The 23,573-nt window shown below is 47.4% G+C and overlaps 1 protein-coding gene across 4 annotated transcripts in view; it reads right to left on the bottom strand.

Moving 5' to 3' along the window:
- SFSWAP (splicing factor SWAP) overlaps positions 1-23,573 on the bottom strand; it is an 82,853-nt gene that overhangs the window by 54,138 nt on the left and 5,142 nt on the right. For all 4 annotated transcript variants that reach the window (XM_027125161.1, XM_027125158.1, XM_027125159.1 and 1 more), the window contains 4 exons: positions 20,350-20,435; positions 14,411-14,636; positions 13,139-13,251; positions 12,057-12,192 (listed from right to left, as the gene is read on the bottom strand). In XM_027125161.1, the coding sequence (XP_026980962.1) occupies positions 12,057-12,192; positions 13,139-13,251; positions 14,411-14,636; positions 20,350-20,435 (561 nt within the window). The remainder of the gene's footprint in view (positions 1-12,056; positions 12,193-13,138; positions 13,252-14,410; positions 14,637-20,349; positions 20,436-23,573) is intronic.

Genomic DNA, 23,573 nt, shown 5'->3' with positions numbered 1-23,573 from the left:
ATAAATCCAAGACAGAGATGCCAACGGGTGCCTCCACTTCCCAAGGGCAGGCATAGCTGTGTGGAAAGATCAAGCCGCTTAAAACCACCGGCACATTCTTAAGCACTTCCTCCCTGACACTCTGTGCGCTCAGAAACGTACAGAGCTGCGGAACCCAGGGTCAGACAGACCTGCCTAATTACCTTCCAAAGCCCTTCTATTCAACGGGCTTCTTGCAAAAATCAGAGCCAATTTACTGATTCTTGTATGTGCTCTTAATCTCGTACAAATCTAACTCTCAGAAGAGAATGTAAGCCTTGGAAGGGTTCTTGGAGATCAGCGGGCTGGTCAGCAATCCCTGCTGTCAGTTCAGAAATATAAACGTGTGTCTGTATTAAGAATGAAAGAAAATAGCTTTCCTGAGCTCCGTGGAGAAAAATAAGTATACTCTTAAAAGACCGATCTACTTTATCCACACAAGATCGTGAAAAAGAAGCGCTGTGCTACCAGCTGAGCGGGCCTGGGCAGCAGCAGCAGCAAGACTGCCCGCCCGCCCGCAGCGGCCCTGCCCACCCCCGGCAGCGCCTGGCCCCTTGGCCTCCGTCACTGGATGGCCAACCAGTCTCCATCCACCTGCATCCTTGGGACTTCCCTAATAACTTCAACGGCTTTAAATCCTACGTACACTTGCTGATTCCAGAACTGCTGTCTCTAGCTCTGAGCTGAACTGGTATGTTAAGTGCCTGCTCAACACGCGCACTGGGACATCTCATAAACCTCTCAAAGGGACGCGTCCAGAACACAGCCGTCCCCACACACTGCCGCTCCTGCTTCCTGCGGCCGCGCCTCCTCCCGCTGAGTCAGCCCGGGCTCCGTGGTTTCTCTCGGACCCATACCCGCCTCCTGGGAACCAGAGCCCTTCCAGCCGCTGCCCTAGAGGCTCCAGGGACCCCTTCCTAGACCAGCCAGAGCCCCCATACTGCCCACCCAGCCGCGTCACTCCCCATCAAGGCCCCAGCCACCTTCCCTTTCTGTAAGGCACCTGCCTCGGGTCCCATGCCCCCTCCCCACCACTACCCAAATCGGGCCTCACCCGGGCTTCCTCAGGCCCCTGGGCCCCGGAAGCCTTGGCTCGAGGGCCTCCCTGGTTCCGTCCGCCAGCACTGCGGACTCCCCCAGGGGTGTCGCTGATTCTGCTCCACGATGGTGGGAACGCCATGCACTGCTCTTCCCAGCATGGCTTGCCCGCGATGCCAGTTTGTTCAAGGTATGTACAAGTCACGTGTGGAAGAACAGGAACTGGAATGGCACAGGGCAAAGGCTTCTAGGAGATGGTGGCCTGGAACCTTCCAAACTCTGAAGGGCGATATTCAAAGCACAATTCTGGGCCCATCCAAATGACCTACCATGAGTGAGAGCAGAATTAGGGCATTTTCAGACATTCAAGAATCAAAAAAAACGGTCTTCCTGGTACCCTTTCTTCGCAAACTACTGGAGGACATGCTCTAGCAAAATACAGGAGTAAACAAACAAACAAGGAGAGAACAGCACTAACAACACAGGAAAGCAATGAATGGAAGTCAGCGGAACACCCCGGGTTACAGGCTGGGAACACGGCCTGTCCAGATTGGTGCCAGCAGCCAGCAGCTCAAGAAACACAGCTGTCGGACTTCCCTGGTGGCGCAGAGGTTAAGAATCCGCCTGCCAATGTGGGACACAGGCCCTGGAAGATCCCATGTGCCGTGGAGCAACTAAGCCCGTGTGCCACAACTACTGAGCCTGTGCTCTAGAGCCCGCGAGCCACAACTACTGAGCCTACATGCCACAACTACTGAAGCCCGTGGGCCTAGAGCCCGTGCTCCGCAACAAGAGAAGCCACAACAATAAGAAGCCCATGCACCACAACGAAGAGTAGCCCCTGCTCACCACAACTAGAGAAAGCCCGTGCACAGCAATGAAAACCCAACACAGCCAAAACTAAAAACAAATAAATAAATAAATATACTAAAAAACCCCCAAAAAACCAGTCTACTTGACTGGAGAATCTTTTTCTGCCTACAGATAAGAGTTAGCTTTCTCACACTGAAAACCTTTACCTGAGGAGAGGTTAAACTATAGGAGTTTAAATATTAAGCATCAACAGCACAATTCAATGGTAAGCAAAATTATCACTGAATTCTGCATTTTCAAGGGGGAGGAAAGTGCCCAATAATCCCAGGGAATGTTAAAAACGTTCAAGGTGCTTCAGAAGTAGAATGAGAGAAATCAAAGCTGAAACCTCCCTCTCTATCCCTTTTCTTAAGACTCTCTTATCCACGCAACTGTCTCTTGATGTCTGTTCTCAAGCCTTCTGGCTTCACCTCAGGGACTGGGATAATTTTCAGGACTTCCTTAAAAACCCCTCCTGGCCGCCGTTAGCTCTAGGCAGAGCACTTATCTACTAGCTCTCTATCATATACAATTGATGATACAATTGTGTATCATACACAATTGCAAGGGAAAATTACAGTCAAAACAAAAACTCCCTCAAATTCTACATCCACAGTTTTTAAGTAAAAAAATATGACCCTGGGACTTCCCTGGTGGCACAGTGGTTAAGAATCCGCCTGCCAATGCAGGGGACACAGGTTCGAGCCCTGGTCCGGGAAGATCCCACACGCCGTGGAGCAACTAAGCCCGTGCGCCACAACTACTGAGCCTGCTGCGCTCTAGAGCCCGCGAGCCACAACTACTGAAGCCGAGCGCCTGGAGCCCGTGCTCCACAACAAGAGAAGCCACCGCAATGAGAAGCCGGCGCACCGCAACGAGGAGTAGCCCCTGCTCGCCGCAGCTAGAGAAAGCCTGCGCGCAGCAACGAAGACCCAACGCGGCCAAAAATAAATAAATACATTTATTTAAAAAATAATATATTATGACCCTCCCCATGCCCCAAACACTTAAAAGCTTTCAGCATCTGGATCAGCACATACCGTGTCTAAAAACCCTGGGGCTCCTCTCACCACAGTGAATGGCGGTGGCCCACGGCTGTTAAGGGCTCAGAAGCCAGATGCTAGAGAAGATGGAAGCTCAACGTGGGCTCACAGCAGCCACCCTGCTTAATTTCCTTCACTGTGACATCCAGACAGCCCTGTGTTTAAGGAGAAAGAATCCCCAAACAAAAGGAGACTTGTTTTGCTGTCACCAAACTGGAAGAGGAAAATCTGAAGACTTCTGTAGTGACACGGAGAATTTCTCACTTGTAAACGCACTGGAAACCACCCAAATGGATCCGTTTTAGATACATGAATGTGTGACTCAGGAACTTTAAGGCCAGTGTTGAAAAGCAATTGCTCTTTTTTTTTGCTTCTCAAGATGCCTTGTCTCCAACTATTACTTAAAGTCTTCATCAGTGACCCTCAAGCAAAATGCCCTGGATTTTTCATACCGTGTGGAGGGTTTGGAGGCAAGCTACCTAAGAACAGGTCCTGGGGAGTCCGGGTGGAACCATCAGGCAGCTCAAGCGCGAGACCAGGAGCTCAGGGTGAGGCAGAGCCTCAGGGGTATGGGAGGTGGGAGCCTGCGGCCCGGGCTCTGTGCTGTCAGAAGTCTCCCCTGGGCCCCCGACTGGGGGAAGGACATCTGCTCCAGGGCATTTTGGGGATCTCGTGAGAGCAGAGAATGGAGTCTCCAGAGGAGCTGCACTTGGGAGGGACGACAAAGCATCTCAGGGCAGGTGAGAACGGTGTCGAGCAGGGGTGGCCAGTGCTGGGATGAAAGGTCTGGATGGAGCTGCCGACCTGAGTGGGGGAAGGTGAGAAGGACAAGGCCCAGCAAAAGGAGCCCAGGGAGGAACATGCCGTGCAAACAGCAAAGAACGGAGTCTGGAAGGAGACAGAACCCAGGCAACCCGAGTTCTCTGGGCCACGGACGAATCTGGAGAGACAGGACTTCAACTGAACACAAAGAAAAGGAAGTAAGACTAGTAATGAGATGGAAGGGATCCTGCTGAGCAGGGCCAGGAACTGGGCCCGTGCGCCTGCTTCAGCCCAGCTCGGGAGAGCTCAGGATGCTTTTACATTTTCAAACAGTTCAAAAACAAACCCAAAACAAACCAACAAAACAACACTTCATGATGTCAACATTCTATGAAATTCAAGGTTCGGTATCCATAAATCAAGGTCTATTAAGGCTCGGCCACGTGCCCTTGCTCCCGACGGTCAGTGTGGCTTTCATGCTCCACCAGCACCAGCAGCCGCCACAGAGGCTGCTCGGCTGCCACGCTGGAAACGCTTACATCCTTTACAGAAAAGGTCTGCAAACCTGCTGGAGAGTTTCGAAAACAAACCGACGCCCAAAATACCACCATTATCGACTATAAGGAACACAACAGTCACAGCTGAAAAAAACCAAGTCACCAACCAAGGAGAAGATGGATGGAAGTGGATGTAATCATGCTGAACGCCAAAGAGAAACATTAAAAAAAAAACAAAAGAAAATGACAGATATGGAAGAAAAAGATGATCCAAAATAAGGAAGCTGGTGTCTTTTAAAAGAAGTTCAGAGGTATAACAGAAAATAATTTCCCTGAAATGAGAACTGCATCTTTGACTGAAAGGGTATACAATGAATTCCAGGAAAACGGGGGGCTTTATGCTGATTAAGTTATTAAAATGTAAGGGCAAAGAGAATTCTTCACGTATCCAGTCAGAAAAAGCAAGCTCTTAAGGGGTGAGGGAGGGGAAGATGGAGCTGGCCTCACCCCTTCCACAGCAACATGCAGCAACGCTCCCAAGTTCCAGGCAAGTGTGACTAAGTGTACTATTCTCTGCCTAGTTGCTATTTATGTCAAAGGGCAGCAGACATTTTCAAACATAAGATCTCAGAGAACAGCACCCAGGAGCAACTAATGAAAACCAACCAACTCACTCACCCAACTAGTCGGTGGCAAAAGTCAGCCAGCCCAGGTTTCTCTGATAGGAAGGACCATGTGAGATTCTAGTTTACAAGACCTCAGAGAAAGAAAATACAACCCAAGTATTTTATACCCAGGCAAGTTTTCCTTCCTACACCAGGGTCAATGGCAGGCACTTTTCAAGAATGCATGAAATGGAACCCTTGTAAAACTGACTTGTTTATGAAATTCAAACAACCAAGAAACGAATCAGATAAAGAACTCAAAGACAGATGCTCTGACAAAAAAACTAATCCGCAGAACTCAGACTAACCAACCAGGGAAAAGAACAGAATGTAAATACTACTTTAAACTCTCACAATCTAAACACGGTATTTCTTAAAAAAAAAAACCTCGCAGTTAGGGGAGGGGTGAAGGGAAGGCATTTTAATAGTGCTGAATTTTCTCTACTTTCTTAGTTGATTAATAACTCTAAGATAAAAAACATAGCTTGAAAAAACCCCTACAATTCCAACCTCTCTGATGTTCTCCTTTTAGAACTGAATTCTTGAGGTATGGAAGAAACTTTTAACTGAAGTTCAGGAATTACTTCATTTTCATTTTGATTACAGTTCTTCAGCTAAATTCAAGTAAAATTATAAAGCTTATTTCTACTTTAACATAAATATTTCTATCTATACATTAACTTTTTAATCTATCTTTGCATAAAAATTATCTTTGTATTCTAAAGATATGAGCTTTCTTTTTTTCCCCTTTTTCCCACAATAGCTCAGTCTTCTTCACTGTGTCAATGATGCTCACTTAATGTTAAAAATGGCTATTTCCGGATGGTGGCATCTTGGGTAATATTTTTACTTTTTCCCTTTTACTTCTCTTGAATTATAGTACAGCTACTTCTAAAAAAGAGCTTGCAAGGTAAGTAAAGCATTTCAAGGTCACGACTTTGCAGAAAAAATGCTAAAAACAATAGCAAAACCACATTTTAAAAACTGGGAAGAAGCATGAAAATATCTACTGCAGCCATGTGACGTGGTTTAATTTCACTTAAGCTATTTATAGACCGAAACATCAAAAAACCCAAGCTGGCATTTTATTTAAAAAAACTGCACGCTGTAATAGTGGGTGGTATTTCAGCATTACTGCTTCCGGCATAATTTATTTTTATTATGCTTTTTTGCAAGGATTTATAGATAAAATAGCAGAAGACAACTAAATAATAACAGAAAACAGCATGAAAGACAGTTCACTGTCAGGCTAATAAATGAAAGAGATTGTTTAAGTTTCGCATATCTATATTTAAGGAGCTTCTAGAAAAAAATTCTTTTAAAATAAAAATAGGGGCTTCCCTGGTGGTGCAGTGGTTGGGAGTCCGCCTACCGATGCAGGGGACACGGGTTCGTGCCCCGGTCTGGGAAGATCCCACATGCCGCGGAGCGGCTGGGCCCGTGAGCCATGGCTGCTGAGCCTGCGCGTCCGGAGCCTGTGCTCCGCAATGGAAGAGGCCACAGCGGTGAGAGGCCCGCGTATCGCCAAAAAAAAAAAAATTTTCTTCCTAGACTGCCAAATCTAGGAAAACCTCTGATCAGCAGAAAGTAAATTACAAGGGACGACTGAGTCCATTCTAAGGTGATTATTAAACACCAAGTAATGTAAAAAGATGGAAAAGCTCAGTGACTTCAGCTGCCTGGACGGGCCCCACCCGGTGGGCTCCCTCGCCTCTGTTCGGGACACAAGCTGTCACAAGGACTGCTTCAGCCTCAACAGGATACAGGGAGAGCTGACAAAACAGTCTTGCCATTAAAATCTCAAAACTGCAAAGAATTAACTCAGGATACGAGTGTTTCAAATGAGCATCACACACACCTGCAATTTTTCTGAGAAGGTTCAAAGTGGTACAAATGGCCAGGGAAGGAGTCACCCCCTCACCCTGAACCCTCTTCTAAGCGCACCGCTGGTACCAGTCTCTTACCTGCCCCTCTAGTCTCACACCAAACGCCCCCTTCGGCCCCACCCTCGCCCACCAGGAGCCCCAGGCAGAGCCTCCAGCTGCCGCTGTGCCCTAACCCTACTCCATTCGTCCTCCCTGAGGGACACACAGGGCATCTCAGTCTTTTGCTGCTAATAAAAATCGTTCTTACAGTGAACATTCTTGTAAGCTCAGTCTTTACACACGTAAGCTCAGTTCTGGGTCAAAGGCGCGCATTTTAGGTTCTGGTCTACACGGCCAGCTTGCCCTCCACAAGTCTAGCACTCCCACCAGCAACATGATGTCGACCTTTTTTCCTTCTTTGCTTACGTGACAGTTGAAAAATGGCGTGTCTCTCTTTTATTTAATCTCTATGATTACTAAGAAATTCAAATAGGTATACATGAAACAACATTTCCCACAGCCCAGAAACCTCGATTTTATCTGAAGACTTATAATTTCAAAGTGTTCTTGTGTGCCTGCGAATGGGTATTTTTCCACCATAACAGAAAGTCTCGGATTCTTCATATATTTGCTGTAGCCTGATTTAAATGAAATGTTGGGTTTTATTTTCCATGGAGGTTAGGTTCTAAAGTCAGCAGATACAATGCCATCTGAGTGAGCAGCACGGGTAAACCTTTAAAAAAATTTTTATGGTCATTTTTACCTTTGTGAATTATTCATACTGCAGTTCACTTTTCTACTGGGCTATACGTTGTTTTCCTATTTGACTGTAAAAGCTGTTTGTTAGTTTTTTTCTGCTTTCTCAACGGTTTTGTTTTTTCCATTAGTTGAATATAATGTCTGTTGGCTTAAAATAGATGATTCTTGTTCTGTTATTTTCGGGCTTCCCTGGTGGCGCACTGGTTAAGAATCCACCTGCCAATGCAGGGGACACGGGTTCGAGCCCTGGTCCGGGAAGATCCCACATGCCACGGAGCAACTAAGCCCGTGCGCCACAACTACTGAGCCTGTGCTCTAGAGCCTGCGAGCCACAACTACTGAAGCCCGCGAGCCTAGAGCCCGTGCTCCGCAACAGGAGAAGCCACCGCAATGAGAAGCCTGCTCGCCATAACTAGAGAAAGCCCACTCGCAGCATCAAAGACCCAACACAGTCAAAAATAGAATAAATAAACAAATCTATTAAAAAAAAAACAATTAGGGGGCTCCCCTGGTGGTGCAGTGGTTGAGAGACTGCCTGCCGATGCAGGGGACACGGGTTCGAGCCCTGGTCCGGGAAGATCCCACATGCCACGGAGCAACTAAGCCCGTGCGCCACAACTACTGAAGCCCGCGAACCTAGAGCCCGTGCTCCGCAACAGGAGAAGCCACCGCAATGAGAAGCCGGCGCACCGCAGCAAAGAGTAGTCCCCGCTCGCTGCAACTACAGAAAGCCCGCGTGCAGCAATGAAGACCCAACGCGGCCAAGACTAAGTAAATAAAATAAATTAAAAAAAAAAAGTCGTTACTTTCCTGAGAACTCTCACATCTGGCACGTACACCTGGAAGTAGTTTTGCTGTTGGATAAAAGGTGAGGCTCTAATGGGATCTGTTTTCCGAACAGCTTTTCATAAGCCAGTCCTTCCTCGTTTGAACCTGTCTCGGGGGGCTCACTCACCCCTCCCCTCTGCAGGGCCTCCTGGGTTTCGGGCCGGGGAGGCCCCGGAGGCACTAACACACCAGGCCAGGGCACTCCTCTTTAGAACGCTGAACTTTCTGCTTTTTACCAGCAGAGTTTTTCACTTAAACTTTTTCTGGTTAAACGTACTGTAATTACGTATTTAATTAAAATTTATGCAAACAGATGAAATCTGAGTGAGAAAAGAGAATTACTGATTCTGTGAAAATGAAACTGAATCCTTTGAAAAGATCAGAAAAAAACACCAATTGCTTAAAAAACAAAAAACTGTTGTGGAACCCAAGGAGGGAGAAAGAACTGTGAAAGCCTTGAAGTAAGACACTGCAAGCTTGCGGTTCTGCTCTTGGGCGCCTGGCGTGCACCTCACCTCACAGAACTCAGGCTGGCTGTGCTGAGGACGCCCGTCAGAGGCAAGGCCGTGGCCCACGTCAGAAGTGGGTCAACAGCAGCACGTGTCAGGCACGTACGTATGTAGCATTTTCAGACCTGTTTTAATCACACATTTTGTGTAAACCACCAATTACTTAGGCCTCCCAAGGACTTCTATTGTAACATCTCATTTTATTATCTGATGAGCCATGTTGCCTTTATTTGCCTCTTTTTCAAATTTTTCATATTCTTTCTTGCTACTTTTTAAGATAACCATAGACTCTAATTACAAATAAAAACATCTTTGAGAACCCAAGTACAGGTGTCTGTGTTCATTTCTTCTAGGCATTTTTCTGATCTAGATCCAAATTCTAAGGCCGCCTCTCCCATCCTATGACTCCCGGATGCTAGATGGGCTGTTGTCATGGCAACCCAAGGGGCCGATCCTGGAGGCAGGGCTCTCAGGGAACATTTTCTCCACTAGGCACTGCCCCTCCCCTCTTCACAAAGCGGCCCGTGCTCAGGTCTCCACTTCTACACCACCCATTCACTTCCCACCCGGGTGGAGTCTAGCTTTTGTCCTCTCCATTTTAACGAAACTGCTCTCACTTCCCAGCACGATGCGTTTAAATCTGTGTGAAATCTGAAGGCCACTTGACAGCCCCTCCCCAGCTTCTGGGCAGAGCTGACTACTGCTGAGCACGGTCTCCACAGAGAAGCTCTGCGACCTCCCTCTGTCCCGCTGCCCAGGTACCCTCCTGCACCCACAGCAGAGGCTGGACACGGGCACCTATGAGTAGCATCTGGCTTGCCTTATGTTTTGTATTTTTATAAAATACGCCTTGTATTTTTACAAAATATGAATTCACTGCTGACATTTGTAAGTTGAGATGTTTCACCTAAACACGCTAGGTTCCTTGCTTCTCTGGAAAACCCAGAACCTGGTCCCAGCCCTCTGGCATGGCTGAAACCCACGTCTCAGCAGAACACACTCTGTCAGCACCGACTCCCTCCTTCCCCTCCACTGGCCTGGGCACACGTGAGGCTGGCCCCCAACGCAGCGTGTGTGTCCATCACCAGGCATAACCTCCATACCGCCTCTCCTACTCGTGTCTGTCACTCTTGCATGTGTGAAGAAGATGACTGTCAAAACAATTATTTCACTGAGGGGAAGAGGTGGTCACTAACTGGTGCCCCACTGCTGGAGCACCTCCGGCTGGGGTCAGGGGTCAGGGAGGGGACCAGGACACCCCGCCCATGGACTGGCCTGCAGGGTTTGCATAGAGCAAGGGTGGGATTTCCCCCGGGCGAGAGGCTGTCAAGGGTCACCCTGGCCTCTGGGGCCCCTGATGAGTGGCAGGAGGGACTGAAGTCATGGGGCTCCAGGCTCCCTGGGTCCTGCCCACCCCTCTCATCCTCCAGCTAGCCGTGACTCGGCCCAGGCCGTGGTCAACAGTCAGAGCGTGGGACCTCGCAGTAAAACCCCGAGTCACGGAGTGGCCTCCCTCGGCTGCCCTGCCCAGTCCTACAGGCTATGTAGAAACACAGAGCCATTACCGACCTCGTAGTTAACTGCACGCACACTAGTGATTAGCAGCGCGAATAACCGGATAACGGCCACTCAACCCTGAATTTTTATTCCTTTCCGATGCAAAAAGTTTAATAGCTCTAGAAATCTAGAGGAGGCAAAGGGACACTGCATTCAACTTGTGCAAATTCAAAGACAGGTGTGAAAAGAGAAAGCAAGGAAAAAGGAAGCCAGAGACGTACCACTCAGTGAGCTTATAACCTGGACTGAGGTAAAGATGGGGGCAGAAGCTCCTGGTCACGCCCAACTCCTGATTCACGGGCTTCCCCCGGGTGGGCTGGCTGTCAGTACTGAGAGCCCCGCCGGGAGGCATGAGGAGTGATTTACAAAGTGCTTCCCTGGTGGCGCAGTGGTTGAGAGTCTGCCTGCCGATGCAGGGGACACGGGTTCGTGCCCCGGTCCGGGAAGATCCCACGTGCCACGGAGCGGCTAGGCCCGTGAGCCATGGCTGCTGAGCCTGTGGGTCCCGAGCCTGTGCTCCGCAACGGGAGAGGCCACAACAGTGAGAGGCCCGCGTACCGCAAAAAAACAAAAGAAACAAAGAAAAACAAAGCGCTGCAGGGATTACTGCCCACTCTGACGCCCACTGCACCCCCAGCCCAGAACCAACAGGCAGGTAAGATGAGACTGCACCAGATCCGCTCTTTGATTTGAACATTTAAAGAAACTGTATTTAACTTGATTTATGCATTAAAGAAATTATCTGAGTTCTCTAAGACATTTTTTTAAAGACACATACATTAAGTTCACTCAAGTAATTGATTTTTGAAGTCTAAAAATGTTAATTTAGCACATCAAAATTACACATTGCATGCCAGTGCCAGACAGGAATGGCAAAAGGACACAGTTATCATTTTTAACAAAAGCTTCTTCCTAAAGTGACAAGCAGCTTACGTTTTAAAAGGGAATTAACCTCAGGCTGACCCTCCAATCTCTAGCTGAGAGTGACAGGCTTTATAAATTCATTGTATCAGGTGTCCCTGTGAAGTAGGCTGAACAGATGAATTCCCGCGGCTTTGCTAAAGGTTCTTCTCATTCAGTATTTAACCTCTGAATAAAATAATTTTAAAAAGACCTGATAATGAGACCAAGGTTAAATACTTTCAAATGATTTCTTGAATAGAACTTCAAGATTCACCTTCTATTAATAACCTTTAAGTAATTAAAAAGAGAAAAGAGTAGCAACCAGCAAGAGCAAGTAGGAACTGTAGCCAATTCCGAGGTGCACATTAGACCCCTGTGTCCTTTAGGAAAGCAACCCCGGCAAACAGCGGCACAACACATGTCCCCCGACGCCCACTTTCCCCGTCCTTCTTAACAGAACTCTGCTTTTGTTTAGGGCAGCGATGTAGCCGACTGAGCCCACTTCCCAGCCTGTGCTGCAGGACAGCAGGACCATGAGAAACTGCTTTCTGCTCTTGCTCTTCCTCTTCATCCTTCCTGGAATGCAGGGCTGATGCTGGTGATGGGGCAGCCATCTTGCCAACATGAAGTGACAGGCAAAAGGATGAGGCCACATGCTAAGGGTGCTTAACATGAACGCTCCTCATGGCACCTCTACCGGACCTGCAAACCTGCCCCCGCACCTGACACCCTGCCCGGAGGCGCACAGTGAGGTACTCACAGTCAGTGGTGTACTCCACCTGGGAGGGCTGCACGGCCGTGCCATCTGCCGTGGGTGCAGTGGGGGCAGGACTGTCGGCCTGGGCTTTACGGACCAGGGCCGCAAGGGGGTGATCTGGGTCCACCACCTTCAAAGGCTGCAGAGAGAGAGGGTGCAAGGTCACACCACATCCTGCATTCTGAGTCACGCAGAACCCTTCTGTGGCAAGAAGGCTCTAGGACGGTGTCTACGCTTCAGAAAAACCTCAGCACACGCATGCACGCAGCACACACATGCACACCACACCCGCACACGTGGGCAGGCGCACAGAGGGAGGCCCTGACCGTGGCCGACGAGAACTCTAGCTGGTTTTGAGTTCCAGAGGAACTGAATAAACAAATCACCTCAATCTTCCGAATGACATGAAGGAAAAGGAGGGATGACCAAGACTAGATTGCTGCTGAGAAAAGTGTAAGCCTCCAAATTCACTCAAAATCTCAAACTCTGTCCATCCTTAAAGCAATTTCTGATTTTTAATCACCAACAGCTTTTAAAGCCCAATCAATCAGCCACACTGTGTGACTGCTGAAATGACATGCTTAGGTCTGACGGACCCCTGTTTTTTCACATCACAAATGGCACAATGAATGGTGTGGATTAACTCCTTATAATAAGAATGAAAAGAAAATTTTTCTTTAATTTATGTTTCTCACTAATACATTATGCTATCCGTGACGGTAACAGGCTATTTCAAGCGGCACATACCCTGGACACCTATGAAATCTAATCCTGTTTTAATAAAACCTGCATGAAAAAGTAATTTTCCAAGTCTTAACCAACATTTTACTTAATCTAAATATCCCAAACAGTAAAACTATAACAAAATGAAAATAAATTGCTTGTGATTTTATAAAATGGGATATATAAGCAATAAAGGGAGCAAATCCTTTGCCACCAAGCCAAACAAAAAGGCGAGATACACGTCAATGCTAATAAAATTAAAAAAGCTATTATACAAAGAAATGCCTGCTTAACAATTTTCCGAAGTTAAATGAGCAGTTTTGCTATGGCATAAAGCTACAGCTCAGTAACGAGATGAGAACCTTCATGAGCTCCTCCAGGCGGCTGCACTTCTTGGAAGCGAACAGGGACGGGTGCAGGTAACTCCCGCCCTCTTCGTCATCGTCATCTTCGTTGTCAGAGCTGACCCCCGACTCTGAAAGCAAAACACATGTCAAGACGTCAAGGTACAAATAAATTACGTAAGACCTCAGACGCACACAAAGGCAGAACTGTATGCAGCCATTTCTTGGTTATCTGTCCAAAAACCACCTTCGGAAAATATTCCCTAGCTTGCTGCCACCCAAGTCGTTCAGCAGAATGACATTTGCTTGTGACTTTATCAAGTGGGATCACAAGAAACAAAGGCAGCGAGAAAGGAGCCTGACCTCGGCCCCGCTGGCACCTTCCCTCTGGCATTTACTAGTCCGGAGCCACTGAATATTTAAATTTTTTGGAAAAAAGGCAAAAATCTTACTGATTTTGAAGGTAAAATAACAGCAACCGATTTTTTACTGAACTACAGCAAACGAACAACCGTGGAGGAGATGAGGTCTGGGGTAAGATGCATACAACTGATTTTGAAAATCGTGTTTCAGCTGGAAGAAAAATTCAATGTAGACACATGTACTGCTGTCTCAGAATGTTATTCAAAATACTTAATTGGTCTTTGTAGTAAGAATTCCAAATTTAGACACTTATAAAAACAACAGCTTAAGGCAGAGTAAAGAAAAGAGAGTAAGATTAGGCACTTCATTCTGTGGACTTGTGTAATTTAGCCTCAGGCCCTAACACGGGGTGCAGGCTAGAACGATGCACGGAGCACGAGGCTCGCTGTTCTGTCTGTGACATGTTCAACAACCAGAATGAGGGGAAACGTTTCCAACCTAGATGGTTATGCTCTGATGGCATCAACATTTAATTCTATGTCACCCATCTTTGAAAACGTTAATTAAGAATCTAGGGCTTCCCTGGTGGCACAGTGCTTGAGAGTCCGCCTGCCGATGCAGGGGACATGGGTTCGTGCCCTGGTCCGGGAAGATCCCACACGCCGCGGAGCGGCTGGGCCAGTGAGCTGTGGCCGCTGAGCCTGCGCGTCTGGAGCCTGTGCTCCGCAACAGGAGAGGCCACAACAGTGAGAGGCCCGCGTACTGCAAAAAAAAAAAAAAAGAATCTAATATATGTTCAGACTTATTGCACAGCAGGTTTAATCCTCGTGCCTTAGTGGCAGGATTTCACAAACGTTCAGGAAGTCCTACAGCGCAGATCTCAACCCCTCCCCCAGCCCAACACAGGACAGAAACAGTTTCACATACTCTTTTTCTCTTCACTTTTGTTTTCTGCCAGTACCGTATACCGTCCTTCTTTCATAGCTTTCTGGATGAATTTGTAGTAGGGATTGAGGTAGTGATCAAAGCGCAGAAAGTCGAATTGAGAGTTTCGGGCCTGTTTGGCCTTCAGCATTATTTCAAACTGTGCACCCTGTTTGCACACGAAGTTGGCCGTGCGCTCAATAATGGCGTGCATTTTGGCTGTTGGTGGCTACAAGAGAACACACGCATTCACGTTATCAGTCTGTCCTCTTTTCCACTGAGCGTGTGGCTTAAAACACAGGAATAACCCTGGTTTTACTACTGACTAGAGACATTTCAATGGGAAGAGTCCAGTTTGAACAGACTGTGGCACTGGCCCCGTTACACGACACTCAGTTTCTGAATTTTGCAGTATTTTGTGGGAAGAAAACTCACCTGCTGAGGCAGGCCATTCTAGCTTTGTACTGAACCCACAGGAGGCAAGCTTTTCTGCACCAATCAATGTGTTTCCTATATTGGGGGCCCTTAACCAGGGTTCCGTGATAGGGTTCAGGGGGTTGTGAATCAATCCTCTGGGGAGTTGTATGCAAATTTTGCACATACACATGCAATTTTCTAGGGAGAGGGGTGCATGTTTCAATAAGTTTCTCAAGGATCTAAGAATCATTTCTCTTCCCTTTTTCTCAGCAGGGACTAATGTTTAGAGCTTTGAAAACACTACTTTTGTACATCCAAGGAAAGCCGCAGGCTCACGCCCAGCCTTTCCTTCTGCACCTGACCTCTCCTCACCCCGTTCCTCCTTCTTACTCCCTGTAAGACTGCCCCGTGGCGCCCGTTCATCAACGCTCCCACTTAAAAGTACAAAGCTCCAGGGACTTCCTTGGTAGCGCAGTGGTTAAGAAACCACCTGCCAGTGCAGGGGACACAGGTTTGATCCCTGGTCCGGGGAAGATCCCACATGCCGCGGAGCAACTGAGCCCGTGCGCCACAACTACTGAGCCTGCGCTCTACAGCCCGCAAGCCACAACTACTGAGCAAGTGTGCCACAACTACTGAAGCCTGCAGGCCTACAGCCCGTGCTCCACAACAGGAGAAGCCACTGCAATGAGAAGCATGCGTATCACAATGAAGAGTAGCCCTGGCTCGCCACAATTAGGGAAAGCCCACATGCAGGAACGAAGACCCAACGCAGCCAAAAAAAAAAAAAAAAAAAGTAGAGCTCTAAACTGAGGCCCAGCTACCTGTGGTCTGGCCAGAGCAGAGACGGTTTCACCCACATTTACTGGGCAAATCATCTGGTTGCCTTGAAGTGCATTCACTACCTGGAACCAGACCCCACCTCTCTCCTGCATGTGCTGCTAAGTTACCTCCGCCACATCATGAGCTGAGCAATTCCTACCCACACAAGGAGCCCCTCGGACCAGAAGCTGGAAGCCACACATCTGAAATACTTTTAATATTAATGAAGAGATTAACACTAGAAAATTACATGCAAATGAAGTGGGAAATTATTCTCATTAATAATGTGCGGTTAAGAACTCAAGAGGCTTACTGTAATTTCAGGGCTGAATCCTTCACAAAATACAAACGCCTTAATTCTCAAATGTGATTCCTGAACTAACGATGTCCTTCACACTCACACTGGATAAATGTCTATGACTATTTACTGGTCCCCAAATACACCAGAGTCCATGTCAAAGGCCCCCTGTTGCACCGAGGTGCGGATCCTGATGCACATGTTCAGCGGCTTTGGCTCAACGGGAAGATTCATTTTTGCATTAGTGTGTTCCGTATACATGACAATTGTTAAGGATCGCTTCAGAATGATGATCCTTAAAGGAAAATACAACCCCTCCCGCCGCCCAAGTAGAGATGTTCTCCACTGACCAAACCAAAACCCTGGCCTAAAACTTCTTAAAAGCAGGCCCTCTTATGATGTCACCTTATGGTTACAGCAGTCACAGAGAGTGTGTGGGTCATTTTACAAAGCAGCTTACGAGCACCCTTCCAGATGTGCTACTGAAGCAAGTAGATATCAGATAAACATTTGGTTTGGAGAAAGTCATTCTCTGCTCTCCTTATCATGTAGGTTTTAGAAAAATCCTCTTCTATTTAAGAATATGATCATTCCTACCATAAGATGGGATTTTAAGGATGCAGCCAACACATAAATACGTATGTGTTACAAAGACTGACTGGTCCAGGGGAAAATGCTTTTCTAATTAATGGAAGCCTTTTAAGAAAGCAACTGAGCCCAGAAAGGGGGACTAACACCTCCCAGCATCTCCAAAATTAACGTGGCTCTAGAAACTCGAATAGGCATCGGGAAATGGGACAACAGTATGTGAGGTCAGAAAACCTGCACCCATTTTCCAAAGAGCTTTGGAAAATGCTGGAGCTCTGATCCCTGCAGCAGGGTGGGGCTGGGGGCCAGGCTGGGCGGCAGGTGGGGTGAATAAGCGAGGAGCCCCAGGGGCAGCTGGGCTGGCCCTCTCTCCTCCTCTGTGATCAGAGCCCCAAATAATATCAGACTGAGGCACGAACTCAACTGTCAAAACAAAACTATGGAAGTAACAGCAGGAAGTATAGGAAAATATTTAAAAACTGTCAGGGGTGGAAAGGTCTTCTAAGACAAGATTCAAAATCCTGAAGCCAGAAAGGAATACAGTGACATATATGGTGACATAAATGGCTTCACAAATACCTTTAAATTCTGCACGGAGAGAGGAACAAACAGGTAAAAGACAAAGCGCCAGGAGAACAGGAGTGCACGACGCTGACCGGACCAGGGCTTAGCACTCATCATACGTGACAAGTCCTCACAAACCCCCAAGGAAAGGCAGGGCTCCACAGGAACACGGGGTAAATCGTGCTTCTTTGGTCTCCCCACCCCCATCCCATGGCAACACAGCACCTGAAGGTACGGTGAGACTGACGCTCTAATCAGAACAACATTCGGTAAAGCGTAACCGCAGTGGCTCTGGGCTGGAAGTGCAGGCCTGACCCTTACAGGATGACCTGGGGCGGCTGCTCTCGACGGCTCTGTCCCGTGTCCCCGTCAGAGGCACTGGTGTCGTGAGGACAGAAGATCCGAGCTAACACAGCGCCTGGCACACAGCACATGCTCCATGAATACTCACTGTCTGATGTTGTTATTAACCTACTGGTGCCACCGCGCAGGACCAGGACGGGAATTGTACATTGTATCCTCCCCCCTTTTCCTTCTGTCCATAAAATATGTTAAACAAGCACATTTCGCTCGTAAATACACTCAAACGGGCGTGCCGAACAAGCAGCACTTCCGATCCCCTTGCTGATCCGAGGGGAACGTGAGGTGTCACACAACAGGCGGGGGGCTCACGAGACCTCGCGCGCCTCTGGGCAGCGCTTGTGGAAACCTCGTTTGGGCTCAGAACCCGGATCTGCGGCGTCTCGGGTGGGTGAGAGACTCGGCTGAGACGCGCCCTCCACCTTCCCCGCAGTGCAAGACAACACAACACAGCCAGAGACGGACCTGGGCACGTGTAGAACTCAGGAGGTGACAGAGACAGGCCTTCGGGTCCCTGGGAAAGGGACAGGTAACTGAAAACACAATGTCGGGACAAGTGATGCTGGGCTACATATTCCGGGAGAAAACAGTTCCTTACTTCCCAAGAAACATACAAGTGGACAAACAGTCACTACGAAAAGCTAAAATAAAGCTGTGAGGTCACCTGAGGAGCTGGCGTCTAGAGGCCCAGTGGGACCAGGTGGCCAGCCTCGAGCAGGCGCCGGCATGCGGCTTCCAGGACGCTGTGACCTCTCACTGCTCCTGACCCTTCGCACGGACCCCCAGAGACCCTGCAGCCATGGGGTTCTACTCCAAAAGCCTAGTTTAAACCTGAGACCCCCTCAAGCACCCGCTCTCTTCACCACCCCGCCTCCGCCGCTGCCCAAGCAGCCCCTGCCCACCGAGGCAGCAAGCGTCACCTAAACACGAGCCGGCAGTTTCATGCTCGGCCACCAAGACGGAACGTACGACGCAGACACCTGTCTCCTAGGCAGTCTCCCCACTAACGCGGACACGACAGTGTGTGACGCATACAGCAAATCACTGCCCCGATTCACAGCAATTCTGAAGAATGACATACTGCTACCACCGTACAGGAAAGGCCAGCTGTCCACAGGCCACCTGGTGAGCACTCACACACGGTTTCTCCACAATCGCGAGATTTCCTACCCGGGGGACCATTTTATACGAACATCGGGAGAGAGCAGACCACTATACGCCAGGCTTGCTGTGCTCTCCACGGGGAGCAGACGCTTTGGGTCCCGGCAGGCCACCACGCAGCCTAGTGGTGCTGACTCTGGGAACATACAGCCATGAAATACTTCAGTAGGAATTAAGGCAACAAAATCTACTACACCTCTATGTTTATGTTCGCATAAAAGCTTAAAAATGATCTTCATACCAAAACTTAATAAGAATCTATAAAGTCAACCTTAAATAAAAGCTTTTAGCATTACGTGTGGGTAAGAGAGCAACTGTTTTTAATGCGTCTCTCACGTAGAATAGCATATTCCAGAAAAAACAGAAATACAATACATAAAAATATTTCAATACAAGTCTCAGGATATCAAATCTTCAGAAAACATTTTCAGTTTTAACTGTAGCAAACTGATCAACGGTAGAAACAGGAATCAAACATAAATAGTGATTCTACTTGGCAAAATCCAAAGAAATTTTTACCCATATTTGCAAGAAAAGAGAAAGAGAAGGAGAGGATTTATAAATGAGTAAGTGGAGGAAGGAATGGGTGGAGGCAGGTATTAAATTCTGTTCTCTCCCATCGTCACATAAAACCGAAGGGCAAGAAACAGCAGATTCACGCTGCGCTAAATAAGGGAAGTATCAGGTGCTAGTGTGGGGAACACAAGAGGCTCCTTCTATGGGGAATTTTCAGCATCCACTGTTTATTCAATGATGCTGTAGCAGGACACTATGAAGGGGCTGGAATACCCACGTCCGTGGTGCTTGCAATCCAGTTAGGAAGATGCCAGAGAAAAACCTTTACTCTGAGCACGAATATCCCTTTTCCAAGCATGTACACGCAACACAAATATTTTAAACGTCCCTAATGACCATGTAAGAATCCCACAAAGCACAGCGACTCAGGATGGCACAACAGCTAAGACCATGGGTTAGAGGTCCTGCCTGGCACGCACGACCCAACTTCTTCACTTTTCTGCATCTGTGAAAGGGGAACAGGAAGCTACCTTATGGGGTTACTAGCATTAAGTAATACTTAGAAAATCCTCAATGGGGCCTGTCACAATGTAACCTTGACTGGACGTAGCTGAAATAGCGAAGTGAGATCAGTGGGAACTAGAGACCCAGCTGCAGAGCACTTAGGCCAAGAGGACGCGACCCAGGTGTCCCTCCCGAGGGCAGGGGCCGCCTGGAGATGCCACAGGGCCCTAGTCATAACGGAGAGGAGAACCGGGTGGAAGGGTGCCCAGAGAATGTTATAGTAAAGGTCCCCATCTTGAGTGCCCACAAAACCACACCAGCAAGACAGGACACAGCAACTGTACTGAAAGCCACGTGCCCTGAGCAGGAGGGTCTTTGCATCTAAACGTGGCTAACAGTCTCCTCACCAGTAGTTCTGACTGGGTTTTTCCATGTTGGTAAAATCTGGGGATTCAACCGTATGGTCTCCGAGAGCGAGCCAGCTCCCCAGGCCCCTGATGCTCTGGTCTGGTGATTCTGCTAGAATTTCTCCCTTTTTCTTTAGGGGGGAAGAGGTGGTGTGTGATTTTTTCTCCGTTAACTCACAAATAATTTTAAAGCATTACACACCCAAACTAGAAAGCAACTGTGATCATGGCGGGGTGCTCTCACCAGTACTTCCCGATAAGTAGTAACAAAGGTTAACAGTATTGTGAACGAGAAAGACACCTACCAGCTCCACATCAGACGGCACGTTCAATCCTAAAGGGGCAATGAAAGGCTCCTCGTTTTCCTCCAAATTTTCAGCCTCGTGTTTTTCTGTATAAAAAGAAGACATAGAACTTCAGAACCGTGACCTGCAGAGGCGGCACACCCACCAGCTGTAAGCCACTATGGGGCCGGGGGGCGCGGGCATGACGGGCCCTTCCCGGTTCTGTCGCACACCATCCCTCCCAAGAACACTTCCGTTCTCTGCTCGCTCCACCACGTGTGGGCAGAATCACTTTACCAAACCCCCGAGGGGCTGGGGGTACAGACACAGCGGCGGCAGCGTGCACTCCCCGGCCATGGGGAGGGTGCAGCGAGACAAGGCACGTGAGCATTTCCCCAACAAGGCTCCGCACTCGGCAGGCACTCGACACACGCTAGGCTCTCCTCCTTCCCAGCCCCTCTGACCTGCTAGGACCGCCCTTCAAACTATCGCTGTGGGTCCCCCAGAGCGTCAGGCACAGGTGCTCAATTCCAAGACAACGCTTTCACCGCTGAACCGTAAAACCCCAGCATGTAACTGCCAAGACTTCTCCCCCCAAGCAAACCACCTCTCTTTCCACAAATAAGCAGATGTATTTCCAATTCTTCTTCTTCTTCTTTGTTTAAAGACGTATTTATTATTTATTTATTTGTTTATTTATTTATTTATTGGGGCTGCATCGGGTCTTAGTTGAGGCACGCAGGATCTTTGTTGAGGCATGCGGGATCTTTCTTTGCGGCGAGCGGGCTTCTCTCTAGTTGCAGCGTGCGGGTTTTCTCTTCTCTAGTTGTGGTGTGCGGGTTCCAGGGCATGTGGGCTCTGTAGCTGTGGCGCACGGGGTCCAGAGCGTGTGGGCTCTGTAGTTTGCAGCATGTGGGCTCTCTCATTGTGGCACACAGGCTCAGCAGTTGTGGCATGGGGGCTTAGTTGCCCTGTGGCATGTGGGATCTTAGTTCCCCGACCAGGGGTTGAACCCGCGCCCTGCATCATAAGGCAATTCTTTACCACTGGACCACCAGGGAAGTCCCTCCGTTTCTTCTTTAATGGTTCATTTAATAAACATTTGTCTACTGTATATTAGACAAGGCACTACACATTATAGCTTTCTGAATTCTAAGGTACCTATATACAATTCAATCACTCAGAAGATCAATTTAAAAGAATATAGTGAAATGTACAAAAAATAGCAGAAACCCTGTGAAAGCTATAACAGTTTTAAGGATTTCAACATCTACTTAAGTTTTTCTTTCAAAAAAGATGACATGAGATAAATATTAAATCTTCATCAAAACAAACGTTTCCATCATACATAATAGAGTCTCTTGAAGAGATGAACAATTTCAAAAGTCTCCTATCAAACCTAATTCTCCGTGAAGCCAAGAGGGCATTTTAAACAGGCTTCACAGTACACAAAGACCCGGGGACTGTAGTCTGATGAGATACAGATCGATTATAAGTTCCTATTAGATAAGAGTATTTAATACTGTCCCACAAGTTCATGTAGCCTTACTCTCACCCAAGGACTAAAGACTTACTGTGGCCTGAAAGCTCCCTGTAATCAACAATACCCCCGTTCAGCTTCAGTAACCAAATGACACACTGAACTGGTAGATATTAGAAAACACTGGTTTGCGACATGCCAAGTAACAGCTCCAAATCCTCAATTTCCTTTGGGAATGAAGCCAGAGGTGTCTCTATAAAAGTACAACTTTTACCGTACCTCCCTAAAATGACAAAGTGATGGAAACTAAGGAAATAGCCTTTCCTTAGTGGTAAGTTGTTCTCAAAAATAAAGCCACTGGAATCAAAAGAGCTGTTTGGAACAGGTGGGTTACACAGCTTTGCTCTATTCTTATACATACCTTTCTTTACAGAAAAATGGCTTTAGCAGCACAAAATAAAACCCAACCATTGCAACACTAACTCAGATTCAGATAAATTTAAATAACTTTCTCTTTTTAAAAAAAATGGATATGTAATAATGATGAAAAACAGAAAATTTAAAGGATGGAACTGGGATGAAAACAGTAAGCTGCAAAAAGGGAAGAGAGAAGTTAAGTTGCACAGAAATAAAGGTTCCATCAAATGCTTCTGTTTAATGTCACAAGGCTTTAAGGTGCTAAAGACGCCCAGACAATGCGGTCATCCCTCAGTACCTGCAGGGGAAACCAAAATCCGTGGATACTTAAGTCCCACAGTTGGCCCTCTGTACCTGCGGTTCCACATCTGTGGATTCAAACAACAGTGCAGTACCGTTTGATTGAAAAAAAAAAAAATCTGAGAATGAGTAGACCTGCACAGTTCACACCTGTAGTGTTCAAGGGTCAACCACATAGTAATTCTGGAAATCAAGGAATATTTAGACATGTTGGTGACTCAGGAAAACAAACAAAAATTAAATTTTCAAATTTTAAGATAACGCAGCAGTAAAGTAAAGTTTGGCTGTTAGTGGTGCTGGGCACCGAACACCCAATGTTTGAATTCCGTCTACAAAGTGCGTGAATGTATAGGTACACATCCACGTACGTGTATGTTTGTGGGCATGTGTACATGTTATTCATAGATGTGGCATTTTATTTATATTAGTGTAAATTAAACATAAAGTGTCAAGCTGTAAGGTTTACATGGGCCCAACTTCCACTAAAAAGTTAATCAGCGTACCAAGCAAAGTTCTGAGGATGTGATTACAGAAAGAAACAACATTTTAAATACAGAGAACGTTACGTTAAAGAGAAAACATACTAAAACTTGGAAGAGAAACCAAGTCACATGGAAGTTCTTAAAATGCAATAATCATAGCAAAGTTCAGCACCAGCCAGCCCAATAATTACACCAAGACAAGTGCCCATCACCTAGAACAGGGGCTGGCAACCGCTTTCTGTAAAATGCCAGACGGTAAATATTTCTGGCTCTTCGGGCCACGTGGTCTCTGTCTCATCTACTCAACTCTGCCATTGGAGTGCAAAAGCCACACAGATAAAACGTGAACAAATGAGCACAGCTGTTCCAATAAAACCTCACAGAAACGTGCCAGCTGGGCCTCGGTCATAGTTTGCTGATCCCTAATCTGAAATGTTAAGGAATGATTATTATACATTTTTCCAAAGGTAGTCGATGGACCTTGCAAAGGACATCTGGGCGCTATAAATCTCAATTCTTCACTTGTGAAATGGTGACAGTATGCATTCCTTCCTTCTGATCAAACA

Source organism: Aethalodelphis obliquidens, unplaced genomic scaffold, assembly GCF_003676395.1.
Source record: "Aethalodelphis obliquidens isolate GAN/ISIS:26980383/991018 unplaced genomic scaffold, ASM367639v1 scaffold28, whole genome shotgun sequence".
Classification (NCBI taxonomy): domain Eukaryota; kingdom Metazoa; phylum Chordata; class Mammalia; order Artiodactyla; family Delphinidae; genus Aethalodelphis; species Aethalodelphis obliquidens.
The sequence above is the reverse complement of the archived record's forward strand: the minus strand, read 5'-3'. Positions and strand labels throughout refer to the sequence as shown.